At 37.2% G+C, this 18,843-nt stretch overlaps 1 protein-coding gene across 1 annotated transcript in view; it reads left to right on the forward strand.

Annotated features, from left to right (window-relative positions):
* ITGA8 (integrin subunit alpha 8) overlaps positions 1-18,843 on the forward strand; it is a 168,814-nt gene that overhangs the window by 61,314 nt on the left and 88,657 nt on the right. The window contains exon 13 of the mRNA XM_025445066.2: positions 2,617-2,808. Coding sequence (XP_025300851.1) covers positions 2,617-2,808 — 192 coding nt within the window. The remainder of the gene's footprint in view (positions 1-2,616; positions 2,809-18,843) is intronic.

Genomic DNA, 18,843 nt, shown 5'->3' on the forward strand with positions numbered 1-18,843 from the left:
GATAATGCTGCTTTCAAAAACTGCCCTGTGAGCATCAAGTGAAATAATGCTAAATTATCTAGCAAGTCATCTTTTCCACCATATTTTCCTCTATTTGTCTTTTTTTTCTCAAACCCTTCATGATATTTTTGGAAGCTAAGAGAGAACATTTTTAATTCTTTTTTTATTTTTTTAAATTTATTTATGCTAGTCACACACACAGAGAGAGAGACAGGCAGAGACATAGGCAGAGGAAGAAGCAGGCTCCATGTACCGGGAGCCCGATGTGGGATTCGATCCCGGGTCTCCAGGATCGCGCCCTGGGCCAAAGGCAGGTGCTAAACCGCTGCGCCACCCAGGGATCCCAAGATAACATTTTTAATGACATAAAGAGGTTCTGCCTTTCTGAGCATTGGTGTCCTTGAGTATAAAATGGGCAAAATAATGCCAAGCTGGGATGAAGCTCAGGACAGATGTGGGCTGACAGAGAAGGTGGAGGAGGGGCCCCCTTTGTCACTTGATACTATCTTTAATTTCCACAATGATCTGAGATTTGAGATGATTTATTTTTATCTGTCAAATGAAATGAATATGATCCTCATTATGTAGTCAAAATCAATTCATGATTGGGGCGCCTGTGTGGCTCAGTCAGTTAAGCATCTGCCTTCTGCTCAGGTCATGATCCCAGGGTCCTGGGATTGAGTCCTACATCGGTGCCCTGCTCAGTGGGGAGTCTGCTTCTCCCTCTCCCTCTGCCCCTCCCCCTGCTTGTGCTCTCTCACTCTCTCTGTCAAATAAATAAATAAAATCTTTTAAAAAAAAATCCAATCATGAAATGGGCAAAAGACATGAACAGACATTTCACAGAGGAAGACATACACATGGCCAATAAGCACATGAGAAAATGCTCCACATCACTTGCCATCAGGGAAATACAAATCAAAACCACAATGAGATACCACCTCACCCCAGTGAGAATGGTGAAAATTAACAAGACAGGAAACAACAAATGTTGGAGAGGATGTGGAGAAAGGGGAACCCTCTTGCACTGTTGGTGGGAATGTGAACTGGTACAGCCACTCTGGAAAACTGTGTGGAGGTTCCTTAAAGAGTTAAAAAGAGAACTACCCTATGACCCAGCAATTGCACTGCTGGGGATTTACCCCAAAGATACAGATGCAGTGAAAAACTGAGACACCTGCATGCCAATGTTTATAGCAGCAATGTCCACAATAGCCAAACTGTGGAAGGAGCCTCGGTGTCCATCGAAAGATGAATGGATAAAGAAGATGTGGTCTATGTATACAATGGAATATTACTCAGCCATTAGAAACGACAAATACCCACCATTTGCTTCAATGTGGATGGAACTGGAGTGTATGATGCTGAGTGAAGTAAGTCAATCAGAGAAGGACAAACATTATATGGTCTCCTTCATTCGGGGAATATAAAAAATAGTGAAAAGGATTATAGGGGAAAGGAGAGAAAATGAGTGGTAAATATCAGTGAGGGAGACAGAACATGAGACACTCCTAACTCTGGGAAATGAACAAGGGATAGTGGAAAGGGAGGTGGGCAGGGGATGGGGTGACTGGGTGTTAGACACTGAGGGGGGCACTTGACAGGATGAGCACAGGGTGTTATACTATATGTTGGCAAATCAAACTCCAATAAAAAATCATACAAAAAATTTCAATTCATGATTTATTTAGTCTTAGCAGACTTACTTAGGAGCAAAGAGAAATAAATGACAAAATGAGGACACATAACTATCAACCACTGGGGTGAGCAGTTATGTTACTGTGTCATTGGTGCTCTTTTTTATGTAGAACCAAGTCTTTGTGTCTGTTGTTTAGAACAATCCTGATGAACACAAGGTGTGAAAGCTCATTTTCCTTGAGTGCTATATTTAAGTGAGGGTCATGTGACAGGGTTCTTTCTAGGTTCCCCAATGTCCTCCACTGTACAGTGTGTCCTGCCTACCTCATGGGACAGGTCACCATGACATCGTATAATCTTTGTTCAAGAGATGATTTCTTTGAATAAGAAACTTGTAAGTACTTTGCAGAGATGCCTCCCCTGTTCTACCCAGTCTGGTGGTGTGAGCTGGCTCTCTGTGTTGCTGAGTTCCCGGTGTAGACCACCCTTTGCCTGCTCCTCCAATGGACCAAGCTCTTTCCACCTTTGGACCATGGCACACCAGTTCCTCCAGCCTGGAGTGCTCTTCCCTCTGATTTCACACAGTTGGTTTCATCTCGTCCCCAGATTTCAATGTCAACATGAGCCTTAGCAACACCGAATCTAGAAATAACAACCATTCTCCACTATGTTAATATTTTTTATTCTTCTACATAGAATGTGTAGCTCTCCATCTTTTCTTGATTTGTTTCTTTATTCAAATTGTGGACTACCTGTACTGGAATATAAACTTTCTAAAAACAGCAGTCCCTCAGTAAATATTTGCTGGATGGATCAAAGACAACCAATAATTTATTGTTGCTGCAGTATTATGAAATTTTCACAGAAAACTTAATGCGCCCTTTGGATTCTAGGACACTGCTCTTTGTTTGCACTTATTTCTATCTCTGAAACCTTCTTCTTTACTTAAAAAATATGTTCACATGTCCCTGTTTGCAGACATTGCCATCGGTGCACCCTTCGCAGGCAAGGATCAAAGAGGCCAAGTACTCATTTACAATGGGAACAAAGATGGCTTAAACAGGAAGCCTTCCCAAATTCTACAGGGAATGTGGGCCTCTCAGACCATTCCTTCGGGCTTCGGTTTTACCCTAAGAGGAGACTCAGACATAGACAGGAATGATTACCCAGGTAAGAGTTTCTTTCCTTTCTTGCAAGGGAGCCCACTTTCTAGATAGAAGCCCATTCTCAGGACAGCGCCTGTGTATACGCAGTTCTTTTTTTAACCATGAAGGCCAAGTGGATGGCACAGGGCTTTTATGTATGGCTCCTGAGTGATTTTCACGAGAATATGAAGGAAGACAAAATAAACACGGCTTTTCCCACCAAGAGAGGGTATTAGAAAGACAAGATGGCTTTTGAAAAACCACACTGGGCCTACAACTTGTCAACTTTGCAACCAAAGTTGTTATTCAAAACCCCTCAGTGGGCTGTTCTCCATTGATAAAGACAGCTTGCCTCAGAGCCAGCTTGAGCAATTTATTTTAACCCTGTAGTTCTCTCTCCATCTCTTAGTTCCAAGTAATTAACTCATGAACTTCAAATTTTCTGTCATAGAGCTCTTATGTTTTTGGAGCATAAGTATTTCACCATACTTTGGGGTTTTTTCAAAATAGATCGAATATTTTAAGTGAAGCCAAAGGAACTGGTTTATAATAAAGGTTGTAAACTCTTCTTGATTACTTACTTCATGTTGAGGTCTCATGGAAATTATACAGCACAGCGGGATAATTCATGTTCTTTGTTTGACATCGGAAAACACAATTTGTCTTCAAGGATTGTTTCAGTAATCCCAGGATTTTTAGCAGAAGACATTGGACTTCTTGATCCTATGGTTCAATCATCACTTTTATGTTAGTTATTTTAAGATGGTTTCAATAAATACTTAGAAATCACTAATAGTTAACTGACAGCTTTAACTACTTATTAAAACCTTGTCTCTTGTCTTAATTGGGTATTTTCCATATGTAGAATTTTTTCTGGTTTAGGGGCAACATTCCAATAAACTGCCAAAATACACATCACTAATTTCATCCTTCCACTTCTCTTCCCCTCTGGGATTAAGCAAAAAGGATACAGCAATTTATTCTGATAAATTTGCCAGAAATCTCTCATGACACTAATATAGATACTGTAGTGTGCTCAAAGCAGATATAGTATTATATTATATACAAATACATCCTGTCTTCCACATTTTTAAAAACATCTAGTTAAATTTATTTTCTTAGGTTAATTATACTAATCCAATCAATGAGGTTAGTGGGGATTATTTTACTGGGGGGAGGGGGTGTCATTCATAATATACTCTATTTTAAATAATCCTCCCTGTGATTTCTTCCTAAAATACGTCAGGATGATTCATGAAATTTAACTCATGGGTTGCAACTTTAGAGAAATAGTTATTTTGGAAAGTTATTGCCATTCATTATGCCTATCATAGTCTCACCTTTGTACCAGGGAACTTGATAGACAGAATGGCTGGACCTTCCACAAGGTAAAGGAAATAAGGGATGTATCAATCACATAGGCAGTTCATCAACTTCTTTTGAAGTCTCTGAAACAAAATCCAAGAAGGAGAGAAACATGAAACAACTTTTCTCTCAAGGAATATTCCTTCCTGGGGGTGGGCAGAGGGTTGTGGTGGTGGGGGAGCAGGAGTAGGACAGGGAAGAAAGAAGTTAAAATAGGTAAATGGTAATTAGTTGCCTCTTAATGATGTCTTCTTTTTTTAAGATCTATTTATTTATTCAGGAGAGACATAAAGTGGCAGAGACATAGGCAGAGGGTGAAGCAGGCTCCCGGTGTGGAGCCTGATGTAGGACTCAATCCCAGGAACCTGGGATCACAGACTGAGCCAAAGGCAGACACTCGACCACTGAGCCACCCAGGTGCCCTTATTTTAAAAGATGTCTTCTTTTATCCCTTCTTAAAAAAGTCATTTGAGGCCATTTGTTAACTTTATCTACTGAGGCTGATTCAATTTATACTAACTAATGAAGTTAATGCAGTCTATCCATCTGTCTGTAAAGTAAATGTTCTTTACTAAGGCAAAACCATTAATGCCACTAGTTGAATTCTTATCCCTCAAGATGGTCTATTAATGCCACTAGTTGAATTCTTATCCCTCAAGATGGTCTTGAGGCACTCAGAGTTCGCCTGTACATCTTAGAAGACTTGGGTTCTGGTTCCAGTTCTGCCTGTCGAGTGAAAATATAGATGTCTGCTGATTCATGATCCTGTAACATCTTCCTTGATCCTCATCTTTTTGCAAAAGAATGCCACTCCTCTAAGGAAAGGACTTGATGGGATGAGCACTGGGTGTTTTACTATATGTTGGCGAATTGAATTCAAATAAAAAAAATTTTTTAAATGCCACTCAAAGAAACCTCTTTATGAGTATTGACACCAAGTCCCCAAGGATCTACGCAGAGGAAAACCACCTATCAGACAGGTAACTACATTCTTTTCACTAGTAGAGTGGATTTGAAATTCACAGGCAAAATTCAGGAATGGGACCTGTAACTTTCCTCATTATTCTATTAAGAAGTTCCATGTGGCTTGTCTGAAGCCTCTATTTCTATTAAGGGGAAAAACAATCTCACAGTTGCTTCCAGATCCAGACTTCATCTCAGTTGTGTAAACATTCATTTCAATTCAGGACTTTCTCCTTCCTCCCTCTGTGGCCACTCTTTCAAGGAACAGAGTAGCAAAGGACATGCCTGTTGTCCAGGGATTGAGAAAGGGGCATCCACCTCCAAGGCATCACCCGTTTTTACTAGCTCCTGTCTGAAGGGTAACTCAGCCTCTCCTGGTCTTTGATGTGTCACCCGAGCTTCCATGGTTAATCCTGTGGCCTGTAGTCACCACTGCTCAAAAGTTCCATGTGTCCTGGCCTCATCCTATTTTGATATCTTCTGGTCGACTCTCAGCATGGGCTTCTATGCCACAGTTGGGACTCAGATACTTTCGGGTTGGGTTTTCAGGTTTCTGAAATTGTTTATCCCCCTAGATTATTCCTTTAGCTATCGCTAATTTTGTACCAAGAAATCTTATTGCTTTAGCCTAATAGTATTGCAGTTTTCTAATGTTTTGCCTGGGAAATAGCAATCTTCTCCCCGCCTACAATCCCCCTGCAAAGTTTACTGGGTGGAATGCTTTCCAAACTCTACAGTTCATTTTTAAAAACTCTATGTCCAAGGCTCCCATGGTCTGTCTTGTGATTTGCCCAAACCAGACCTTTTTGAAACTTAAAAAGAATCACAGTTTGCTTTCTCTCTGGGGTCCTGCTCTTCCAAAGCAAAGTTACTCTGCTTTTAGATTATTGTGCCTTCTATGAGTTTCAAAATCTATTTCACAGGTTAACTTTCTTCTAGTGTGTATCTAGTCATCCCCGTAAGCAGAGTTCACAAAGTTGGCTGCACATTGAGATCATCAGTGGACTTTTAATCCATCTGCTCAGGTCATACTCTAAACTCAGAATCAGACTCTCCAAAGTCAGAATCTCTGGGTGGGGGGGAGGGGTAGAGCTCAAACCAGAGTAACATAGTTAAATAACCTGGATCATTCCAGTATACAAGCCAGCTGGGAGCTAATGATCTAGAACTAGGTTCCCCCTTAATGAACATCAAATCAACTGGGCATCTTGTTAGAGCCCAGATCCTGACTCAATAGGTCAAGGGAGTGGGAAGATTCCTTCTTTCCAGCGAGTTCCCAAGTTTTTTCCCTGCTGCTGGGCTCCACATCAGACCCTGAGTGGCAAATTCTGAAGCACTGTGCATGCTGGTCACCCATTGAGTCTCTTAATACAGGTTGAATGCATGGCACCCCTTCAGATAATTTGGCTTATGGAGTCTGAGATGGAGTTCTGGGATTTATGCTCCTACCCAGGACCCTACTTTGAGAAACACAGCTCTAGAGTCTTTGTGCTTGCTTTCCATGCCTACACTAGTCAGATGTACAGGGTTCTCTTTTGGCAGACACCTGTTAGCTAGGCTCTGGCATTCCATTTATTCTCTACAAGTTTGTCCAACCAGCCCAAGGGGCTCTTCTCCAGGTTTCCTCTATGTGGTTACTGCCATGGGGATGTTTGGCCCATGCTCTGGCCTCATCTGGAGAAATTAAGGAATGCTCATTGAAAATATTTAATTTTTCATGCACTGCTCTACATTTCCTGGAAGTTATCTGTGTATTGAAAATGATGCCTCGCTGACTTGCATTTAAAATATATTATCGCATTTGTTAGGAATTAACCCACCTTAACCTGACTTAAGCCATAAAGGGAGAGATTTATATTAAAGGTATAGGGAATAAAATAAATAAATAAATAAATAAATAAATAAATAAATAAATAAAGGTATAGGAATATCTCAAGGAAACCTAATGACAGGAATCTGTCAGGCCTCTGGAAAGGACTAGCTGGTCAGGTTAGGACTTCCTCTCTCTTACTCTCATCTCTGCTTTTCTTTCCATGCCTGCTCCCCCCCCCCCCACACCATTTCTCTCAGTGGTGTCTCAGCTCCAGAGTTCACATATTACAGTTTTCCTCAAAGAGCCTGTCTACAATTTATCTCAGTCCCAAATCCTAGGGAAAGGAATCTTATAGGCTCTGAGGCAAAGGGTGACATTTTCCAAGGTAGGAGGTGACTTGTGAATTATGCAGGTATCCCAGTAAATATCCACTATAATGCTCCTGCAAAACAAAATAAAACAAAATGGTCCTAGGAAAGAATTGTAGCAAGAAGTGAAGAAAAATAATTGAAAAGAAAAATATTTTGTCCTAAAAATTAAAATAACAACAATAATTAAATTGTTCATTGATATTTTTATGCTTGTTCCTTTCACTTCAAGGTCCAAAAGAAAAAGAAATAAGACATTCCTTGATTCAGTCAAAAAATACATATTAGAATTTACTCTGTATTAGAAATTGTGCTGGAGGAATGGTGGCAAGGCATACACAGTCACCACCTTCCCAGAGTTGACATTCCAGGTGAGAAAGACAGCTAAATAATTACAACAAAGTCTGAGCACTGTAATACTGAAGTCTTTAAATGCAAAACTTTTTTTGGAGTATGATAAAATCTGAAAAAATTCAAGCATTGTTGCTGAACATTATGCTTATGAATTTTAAAAGCATATCGTGAGAAAAATACTGTTGGCCTTTGGGAATTTTGTAAGTATTTGGTCTTAATTAAATGAATCAGCTGAGGAAAATAGATAAGCTCTGGAGCTTCTTCTATAAGCACCTCCATTTCTCCTGACAAATTTCCCCAAGGCAAGCTAATATTCTGATCAGGGCTACAAGTTATGTACCGGTTGTGCCCAGCCAAAGGGCAAGTGACGGCAGATTCATACACCAAGAGGTTTCCTCCACACAGGATGGGGCAAGGCCACCTTTTAAAATTCATACACAGGCATCTAGCCCTGTTCCAGGTCCTCCATTTGAAATAGAAACAAAATCCCCCAAGTCTCCACTTTAACTACTTGGTCACCTGCAGAATTTATATAAAGACAAATGTACAAGTGAACAGGAGTCTGGAATTCTGCACTGAATTCAGTCAAACCCCTTGGAGTTGCTACTGAATGGAAAACACTTGAAAAACTGTGCTTACCCAAAGAGATGGGGTTACTTTTCCCATTCCTGAAGTGTACACTTTTACCTCATTTTAGGCACCAGCTATATCTGCAAGCAGAGCTGGGCTGGCTTCCCCTGGTCTTCACTGCCTGCCATCTATCCTCTCCTGGGCACACTGCTATGAAACCTACCTATGTTAATGGCGGGGTGCACATGTTGCCCCATTGGTCAGATAGCAGCAAGTATTCTTAACATGTTTTTGAAACAAGCCAGCTGCCTTTTGCAGGAAGAAAGAATAAGGTTGATTGTGATGTTTGATGTATATTTATTGTGAATTACAGCTGTTTCATCTCCCAGACTGACTAGAAATCAGGTCACCTAGTACCTGAAATAATCAAAAGCACAGACATGTAAAAGGTGGTTTGATTTACATTTACTTTTTGTCACACGACCTCTTCTGCAAGTTACAGATGTTCTGTATTTGAGCAGGACCAGACACTTAGTTTCCTTGTCTTAGGGGGAAAAAAATGCCACCAAAAAGCAGGCATGGGACCAATTATATTGCTAACATTATTGCAATTAGAGCAATTATTACTACTATGCCATCTACTGCATAGAAGAGAAATACAGTTCATATCCACTAGAATATTATTGTTTAATATTTCTCATGCACACATACATATACTCACATTTATATGAGTATTTGTGTGTATGTGTATTTTTTTGTGTAGGTATGTGTACTCCAAGACGGTTTACAGAGTAAGGTAGATGACACTCTACTTCTTTCTTTTTGGGAAACATCAAACCAGTGTTAAGAATAACCTATTAAAGTTAGCAGTGTGCTAACAAGGGAAGGGAAATCAGACCACCCAGGTTAGGATCCTCATCCATCACTGATGGGCTGTGTGGCAATGGACAAATTACTCAATTTCTCTGAGCTTCCATTTCCTTATCTGATATTATGGGGCTAACAATATTTCCTTCACTGGGTTGTATGTGTTTGTACTTTCTAAGATGGGAAAAGATTTTTGCAAAATGTTGTAAAATGGCTTAGAAAAAAAAGGAAATCCACTTGATTGACATAAACAGAATCGAAGCTACTTTACTTCACAGACATATTTGGGCCACATAAAATGTTAAAAAGGTGCATTCTTGGATTCTGGAGATGGACAAAATGAGTTTCAAACTGGACTCCACTGTTTCCTAGCTGTATAAGCATAAGATAATTTCCTAATCTCTCTGAACTTCAATTTCCTTATCTGTAAAATTAGAGTATGTTGGTAAAAGAGACAAAATGGCATTTTTTATGTAATATGAAATGAGATGATGGGTTTACATTAAAATGGAATTACATAGAATATAGTTTAATAAATGGCAGCTTTCCAATCAAGTCTTAAAACAAGACTAAAGTTTGGAGGTATTCTTTTCTTATGCACACTAGTTGACATTATTTTCTTTTGCTTATTTAATTTCTATGGCCCCCAATCTTAATTTACAATACCATATTTGCTTCCCTCGCCCTAGATGAGCACTGAAACTGAGACGGTTAGTTTGAGAAGCACTTGTAAAATTCCCATTGCTGGACCCTCACTAGAAGCTTCCAGTATCAGGAGGTTACTGCCCTGCTATGGTGCAGTTCCACTACTCACTCCATCTGACCTCCCACCCCTAAGTGGGAGACGAGGCATAAGGGACTTCTATTACTCACTACTGTGATTTACTAGGTGCCAAGAATGGAAAATGCTCTTCCTTCTTAAGCTCTAAGGCACTTGAGGGCATTTATTTTCATACAAATTGGACCTGAACTAGGTGATAACGATGGCAACTGAAAGGAAGGAAATAATGTAAATGAACAATTGTCAAGACTTAGTAATGGCTGGCCATGATGGAAAGTAAAGGAGTAAAGTTAAGAGTAAGGAATAAGGAAGAGATGTTAAGGATGACTCTAGAATTTTGATCCAATGTACCCAAGAAAAGTATGGCAAAATGGACAGACATAAGGAGATTTAGTTATAGAAATATAAAGATTCTACTATAGAAATAATATTTAGAATAATTTTCTTAATATCTACTTTCTCCACTCAGTGTTTAGATTTCTTACAGTTCATATTCTCATCGGTACATATACATAAATAGGAGTCGTTAGTATATTCATTTCTGGCACCAAAATCCTTTTTCCTATTTAAAATATGGATGTATTCAGGTTTCTGTGTTGGTGCTGATTGGAAAATGAGGGTTGGCCAGAGGAGTATCTTGTATACATTAATTGAGTGAAAGCATTTCAGAGAAGAAACAGCTGTGATGGTCAGAAATCCCTAAAAATTCAATGATCTAGCCTAATCCTGTTAAACATGATTGTATAACAAGACCATCTGCTAAATGCATAGCCCAGACACTGGAGGGTGGAGGAAGGGAAGTGCAGGTTTTGTTTCACAGAAATCTTGCAGGCAATAAAAACTGGGGGAAGACATGGGCTGAATGCCAAGACGATCATTGTCTTGTTCAGGCCCGTAATGTCTGATGATTATACCATGAAGCCATCTCAGACAATTATACCAAATGGAAAAAAAAATGACCCATTATCTGTTTTAAGGAGTGCTCTGTGTGTGTGTGTGTGTGTGTGTGTGTGTGTGTAAGCAAACACCCAAGCAAGAAAGAACCTACACATAAGAAGAAATAAAAGGATGGCTTTAGCCAAGGGAATAATGCATAATCAAACCTTGAGCTCCTTGAAATTGATTTGAACTAAATTTAGTTGAACTAAATTCAAATCTTATAGTCAAAGTTTATTTCTACTTCTCAAACTGCTACTCAAGTTATCCTGTAAAGTAAATTATATTCCTTATTGAGCAAGATTTTCATAATTTCATTATAAACACATTAGAAATTTTAGTATACAATCTAACTTGTAAAAATATTTTATGAATTAGTTTAAATGGAATTAATTAAGTCAACTGACAGAGTTCCTGGACTTGAATCTAACAGTGTCATAAAGTGGAAGTAAAAGTGAATGGAGAGATAAAACCCGTGAATTCTAGAACCAGCTCTCCCATGACAATGTTACTTTAGTAACTTAGCTTCTCTGGGCCTGACTTTACTCTCCTGAATGTGATGTGGATGCATGGAAGGCTTCTCCAAGGGTCTTTTTGAACTCCACACTCCTCTGATCCTATAATCCAAGATCTAGACTTACGGCCTTCCAGATAAAGACACTACCAAAAAAAGAGAACTGTAGGCCAATATCTCTGATGAATGTAGATGCAAAAATTCCCAACAAAATATTAACAAGCTGAATCCAACAATACATTTTAAAAAATCATACACATGAAGTGGAATTGATTTATGCAAGGTGGTTCAATATTCCCAAATCAATCAAAATGATATATCACATCAATAAGAATAAAAAACCATGTGATCATTCCAATAAATGCAGAAAAACCATGTGACAAAGTAGAACCTATATTCATGATGAAAACCCTAAACCAAGTAGTTTTAGAGAGAATACACCTCAACATAATAAAGGCCATACATGAGAAATCCACAGCTAATGTCATACACAATGGTGAAAGAGATTTTCCCCTAAGCTCAGGAATAAGAAAAGAATGTCCACTTTCACAGCTTTTATTCAACATAGGACTGGAAGCTCTAACCACAGCAATCAGACAACAAAAAGAAAAAGGTAACCCAACTGGTAAGAAACAAGTAACACTGTCACTATTTGCAGATGACATGATACTATACATAGAAAACCCTGAAGACCCCACCAAAAAACTACTAGAACTACTAAATGAATTCAGTAAGATCTCGGGATATAAAATCAATGTGCAGAAATCTGTTGCATTTCTATACACAAATAATGAAGCAGCAGAAAGAGAAATTAAGAAAACAACCCTTTTTACAATTGCACCAAAAAATAATAAAATACCAAGAAGGTGAAAAGCCTGTACTCTGAAAACTATAAAACACTGATGAAAGAAATTGAAGATGACACAAAGAAATGGGAAGACATCCCATGCTCATAGTTTGGAAGAACAAATATCGTTAAAATGTCCATACTACCCAAAGCAATCTACAGATTTAATGCAATCCTTATCAGGGCACCTGGGTGGCTCAGTCTGTTAATGCAATCTGTCAAAATACCAACAGCATTTTTCACAGAACTAGAACAAATAATCTTAAAATTTTGTGATTCCATAGAAATAATCTTAAAGTTTGTATAGAGCCACAAAAGACCCCAAATAGCCAAAGCAATCTTCGAAAAGAAGAATAAGACTGGAAATATCACAATCCCAGGTATCAAGTTATCCTACCAAGCTGTAGAAATCTAAACAGTATGGTACTGGAAAAATAGACACTTAGATCAGTGGAACAGAATAGAGATCCCAAAAATAAACCCATGATTATATAGTCAATCTTCAATAAAGCAGGCAAGAATATCCACTGGGAAAAAGTCTTTTCAACAATGGTGTTGAGAAAACTTAACAGTTACATGCAAAAGAATGAAACTGGACCACTTTCTTACACCATGCACAAAAATAAAGTCAAAATGGGTCAAAAAAAATCAAAATGGGTCAAAAACCTAAAAGACCTGAAGCCATAAAAATCCTAGAAGAGAGCACAGGCAGTCACTTCTCTGACATTGGCCATAGCAATGTTTTTTCTAGATATGCCTCCTGAGGCAGGAAAAACAAATGTAAAAATATATTATTGGGACTACATCAAAATGAAAGGCTTCTGCATAGCAAAGGAAACAATCAACAGAACTAAAAGACAAAATACTGAATGGAAGAAGATAGTTGCAAATTATGTATCTGATAAAGGGTTAATGTCCAAAATATATAAAGAACTTCTACAACTCAGCACCAGAAACCAAATAATCTGGTTAAAAATGGTCAGAAGACATGAACAGAAATTTCTCCAAAGAGGACATACATATGGCCAACTGACACATGAAAAGATATTTGACATCACTCATCATCAGGGAAATGCAAATCAAAATTACAAGGAGATATCGCCTCACACCTCATACCTATCAGAATGTCTAAAATCAAAACACAAGAAACAACAAGTGTTGGTGAGGATGTGGAGAAAGAGGAACCCTCATGCACTGTTAGTGGAAATGTAAACTGGTATAGCCACTGTGGAAGCTTCCTCTAAACATTAAAATTAGAATTACCGTATGATCCCATAATGTCACTACTGGATATTTACCCAAAGAATGTAAAAACACTAATTCAAAGAGATATACGTACCCTTCTGTTTACTGCAGCATTAGTTACAATAGCCACATTATAGAAGCAGCCCAGTGTCCATCAAAAGATGGATGGATTAAAAAAAAACTGGTATGTATATACAATAGATTATTACTCAGCCATAAAAAAGAATGAAATCTTGTCATTTGCAACTACACTAATGGATCTACAGAGCACAATGCTAGTGAAATTACGTCGGTCGGAGAAAGACAAATACCATATGATTTCACCCACATGTGGAATTTAAGAAACAAAACAAATGAGCAATGAGAAACGGAAACAAACCAAACAGATTTTTAACTATGAAGAACAAACAGATGGTTACCAGAGGGGAGGTGCATGGGGGGATGGGTGAAATAGGTGAAGGAGATTAAGAGTACTCTTATCATGATGAGCACTGAGTAATGACTAGAATTGTTGAATCACCATATTGTACACCTGAAACTAATCTAACACTGTATATTAAATATACTGGGCTTAAAATAAGAAAAAATTTTAGGAAAAAGGGTGTTTCTTCTCATTCATTTATTCAATTTCTTGTATCTGTATGAACTCATGGATATTTTATCTGTATGAACTCATGGCTATTTATTTTATCTTTAGGGCTATAATCCATTGCTATATTTGTTTATATTTGTTGCCCAATGTGTTCTATATTTAGCTGTTGGGGACTCTTTCCAGTTCATTCCTGTGTTCTTTTAATATTTCCCATCCTTTTATGAGCATTTCCTTACTTTATAACATCATATGCTCCAAAATTATCCTGAATTTACCCTGCTACAGCCCTGGAATCAATCATGCTTCAAAGACATATAGTTTCTTTATTGAAGAACAATATTTAGAAATTGCTATCTAGACAATAGGTGTTATCATGGCAGCTAGGGTATTAAGACTTGTAATGCACTTCTGTGGATTGACATATTGCCATATATTATAGCTACATTGCAAACCATCAATATTCCTTGAAATCAACAAATTATATTTTCATTATTCGGCTTATATCTTGTAAGTCAACATTTTTCATTTTAGTTGTCAACAACAGGTATTTGGGCAATGTTAATATTATTTATTCAGCCAATGTTTAGAACAGCCACCATTTTTCTTCACTTTTAAGGATGACAATATTAGAATATTTACTAGTTATGACACTCAAGAGATTGTATTTTAGAAATACAATTTATTAGTTTATTCAACAAATACTTATTAAGTGTCTTTCACGTGCTTGGTACTGTTCTAGGTTTTGGGGATATAGCACTGAATTAAATAATGACCCTGCCTTCATGGACCAGAGTTCAAATTCTAGCTGTAACACTGGCTTACTGTGTAAGCTTGACAAGTTTACGTAACCACACAAGCCTCAGTCCTCATTGGTAAAATGGTTATACAATGCCTAATAGTTTCTCCTTTAAATGGGGGTTGTGGGTGTTAAATTGGATAACATGTATAAAGCAGTTAGCACTGTGAACACCTAGTAGCAATTATTAAATATTAGTTATAAATGATACACTGATACTATTTTGACATAATCCATGCCTTTAAGAAACAATGCAATCAAGGAGATAAAAGCATTCAACAATTAACTGTAGTATATGACAGCATATGAGAAGAGTTTTAAGAGGTAAAATAGTAATAATAATAATGAATGAGTTAAATAGAGAAGTTTCTTCTAGCTAAGGTGTTAAAGAAAGCTTCATGGGGGGAGTTATGGTTAAGAAAGGTCTTAATACAGGTATAATTTTAAGTGGTTATAAGGAGGCAGCATTGCAGCAGAGGAATACAGCATGAGAAAGACTCAATTTTGGAAGTGACTTGGCTCAAATTGATACCAAGTATCAGTTTACTCCAATTGGAGCATAAATGTTTGTGTTTTGTTTTGATTTTGTATATTTTTTATTGGAGTTTGATTTGCCAACATATAGTATAACACCCAGTGCTCATTCTATCAAGTGCCCCCCTCAGTGCCCATAAGTCAATCGGAGAAGGACAATCATTATATGGTTTCACTCATATGGGAAATATAAAAAATAGTGAAAGGGATTATAGGGGAAGGGAAAGAAAATGAGTGGGAAAAATAAGAGAGGGTGACAAAGCACGAGATGGGAGCATAAATGGAGAGATTCAATGATGAGTAAATTTGGGGCAGATAATGAAGAGGCTTAAATAGCATATCAAATTATTGGTATTTTATTAGGAAAATAATGGAAGAAGAGATTCTGTTTTATATTTCAATATGACACTTTTACTTCAGTCTTTAGCAATGAGCAGAATGATCTGTAATGAAAAAGAAACTTGAGGGCAAAAGCCATTAAAGTATCCCGGGTGAAAGCAGTACACCGACCCAGGTGAGTACGGCATAATGCCAGTGCAGCCTGGATGTGAGTGGGAATAAGACGACTCAGCCACCTTCAACTTTTTTTTTTGCATTCCCACAAGCAATGAATGAAAGCTCCTACAGTTTCACAATCTCACCACCATTTGATACTATCAGTGACCTGAATTTGGGCCTTCCTAACAGGTGCATATCATTACATAGGCTCATTTGCCATCTGTATATCTTCTTTGGTGAGGTGTCTATTAAGGTCTTTGACTCATTTTTTAATGGAGCTGTTTTCTTATTATTAAGTTTGAAGAGTTTTTTGTCTTTTTCAGATAACATCCTTTATCAGACGTATCTTTTGCAAATATTTTTTCCAGTTTGTGGCTTATCTTCTCATTCTCTGGACATTGTTTTTCATGGAGCAGAAATTTTTAATTTTTAATTTTTAATTTTCAATTCTTCCTTTCATGGATCGTGCCTTTCATGTTGTATCTAAAAAGTCATCACCATACCCCAGGTCATCTATGGGCTTTCTTCTATGTTACCTAGAAGTTTTGTAGTTTGTGTTATACATGTAAATTTCTGATCTGTTTTGACTTAATTTTTGTGAAAAGTGTAAATAGATTATTACTGTTGAAGAGATTATCTTTTCTCCATTGTATTACCTTTGCACCTATGTCAAAGATCAGTTGACCATATTCATATGCGTGTATTTCTGGGTTCTCAATTCTTCTCCATTATTTGTTTATTCTTTCACCAACACCATACCATCTTGATTACAGATTTATAGTAAGTCTTCAAGTAGAGCAGTGTCAGTTCTCCAACTTTGTTCTCCTTCAATATTGTATTGGCTATTTTGCATCTTTTGCTCATCAAAATGCATTTTAGATTCTGTTTGTTGATAGCCACAAAATGACTTGCTGAGAACTGTACTGGGATTGCACTGAATCTATAGAGCAATGACATCTTAACAGTATTGAGTTTTCCTACCCATGAACATGGGATATGGCTCCATTTATTTAGTTCTTTGATATCTTTCATCAGAGGTTTGTTTTTTAGCTTTCCTCAAATAGAGTTGTACATATTTTGTTAGATTTATTTGTAAATATTTCATTTTGGGAAGGAGGATGGTAATGTAAATGGTATTTGTGCTTTTAATGTCAAATTCTACTTATTCGTTGCTGGTGTATGAGACAATGACTCTTGTATATTCTCTTTGTATCCTGCAACCTTGCTATATCTAGTCTCAGGAGTTCATTTGCTTATTCTTTTGGATTTTATACTTAGATGATCATATCATCTGTGAACAAGATAGTTTTATTCTTCTATTCCCAATCCATATACCTTTAATTTCCTTGTCTAATTCCATTAGCTAGGACTTACTATTTTTTTAAGATTTTATTTCTTTGAGATAGAGAGCTAGTGAGATAGAGAGAGAGAGAGAGAGAGAGAGAGAGCATGAACAGGGGGAGGAGAGAAGGAGAGGGAGAAGCAGGCTCTCCACTAAACAGAGAGCCTGACATGGGGCTCGATCCCAGGACCCTGGGATCATGACCTGAGCTGAAGTCAGATGCTTAACCCACTGAGCCACCCAGGCATCCCTAGCTAGGACTTCTGTTATGATCCTAGAAAGCAGTGGTGAGAGGGGACATCATTGTCTTATTCCTAATCTTAATGAAAAAGCTTCAAAGTTTTTAGCATTAAGTATAATATTAGCTGTAGGGTTTTTGTAGATATTATTTATAAAGTTGAGGAAGTTCTCTATTCCTAGTTTACTAAGAGTTTCCATCAAGAATAAGTGTAGGATATTGTTGAATTCTTTTTCTGCATCTATTGATATGATCATGATTTTTTTTCTTCTGTAGCTTTTAGATGTAATGGATTACATTAATTGATTTTCAGATGTTGAACTAGACTTGCATACCTAAATCACACTTGATTGTGGTGTATAATTCTTTTTATATATTGTTGGATTCAATACACAAATATTTTGAAGATTTCTGCATGAGAGGTATTGACCTATAGTGTTTTGTTTTTTTTTAAATTTGTATTGTCTTTGTCTCATTTTGATAATAGGATAATGCTGGTATCATAGGATGAGTTAAGGCTTATTCCCTCTATTATATCTTCTGGAAGAGAACGTAGATAATTTGTATAATTTCTTTCTTAAATCTTTGATAGAATTCACAAGTGAACTCATCTGGACTTTGTGCTTACTGTTTTGGAAGGTTATTAATTGTCAATTTAATTTATTTAGTAGATACGGGCCTACTCCAATTACCTCTTTCTTCTTGAGTTAGTTTTGGCAGATTGTGTCTTTCAAGAAATTGGTCCATTTCACTTACATTATCAAATTTATGGGCTTAGAGTTATATTCCTTTATTATTCCTTTAATGTCTATATAACATCCCTTCTTTCATTTATCTTATTAGTAATGTGTGTTCTCTCTACTTTTGTCTTATTTAGCCTGGCTAGAGGGTTATTGGTTATATTGATCTTTTCAAAGACCTAGCTTATAACTTTGTTGATTTTCCTTTGATTTTATATTTTAAATTACATTGATTTCTGATCTAATTATTATTTCTTTTCTTCTGCTTACTTTGGATTTAATTTGCTCCGCTTTTTCTATTTTCCTAAGGGAGAAGCTTAGTTTACTTATATCTTTCTTCTTTTCTAATTTATGTATTTGATGGTATAAATTACCCTCTAGGCACTGTTTTCACTACATCCCACAAATTTTGGTAAGTTGCATTTTAATTTTCATTTAATTTAAAATATTAATTTGTCTCGGGTTTTCTGCTTTGAGCCATGTGTTGTTTAGAAGTATGTCATTTAATCTCCTAATACTTTGGGATTTTCCAGATATCTGTTATTGATTTCTAGTTTAATTCCATTGTGGTCTGAGACCAAACATTGTATGATTTCTAGTCTTTCAAATTTGTTAGAGTGTGTTTCATGCCCAGACTATGGTCTATCTTGGTGAACATTCCATATGAGCTTGAGAAGAATGTGCTTTCCATTGTTCT

This window comes from Canis lupus, chromosome 2, assembly GCF_003254725.2.
Source record: "Canis lupus dingo isolate Sandy chromosome 2, ASM325472v2, whole genome shotgun sequence".
Taxonomy (NCBI): Eukaryota; Metazoa; Chordata; class Mammalia; order Carnivora; family Canidae; genus Canis; species Canis lupus.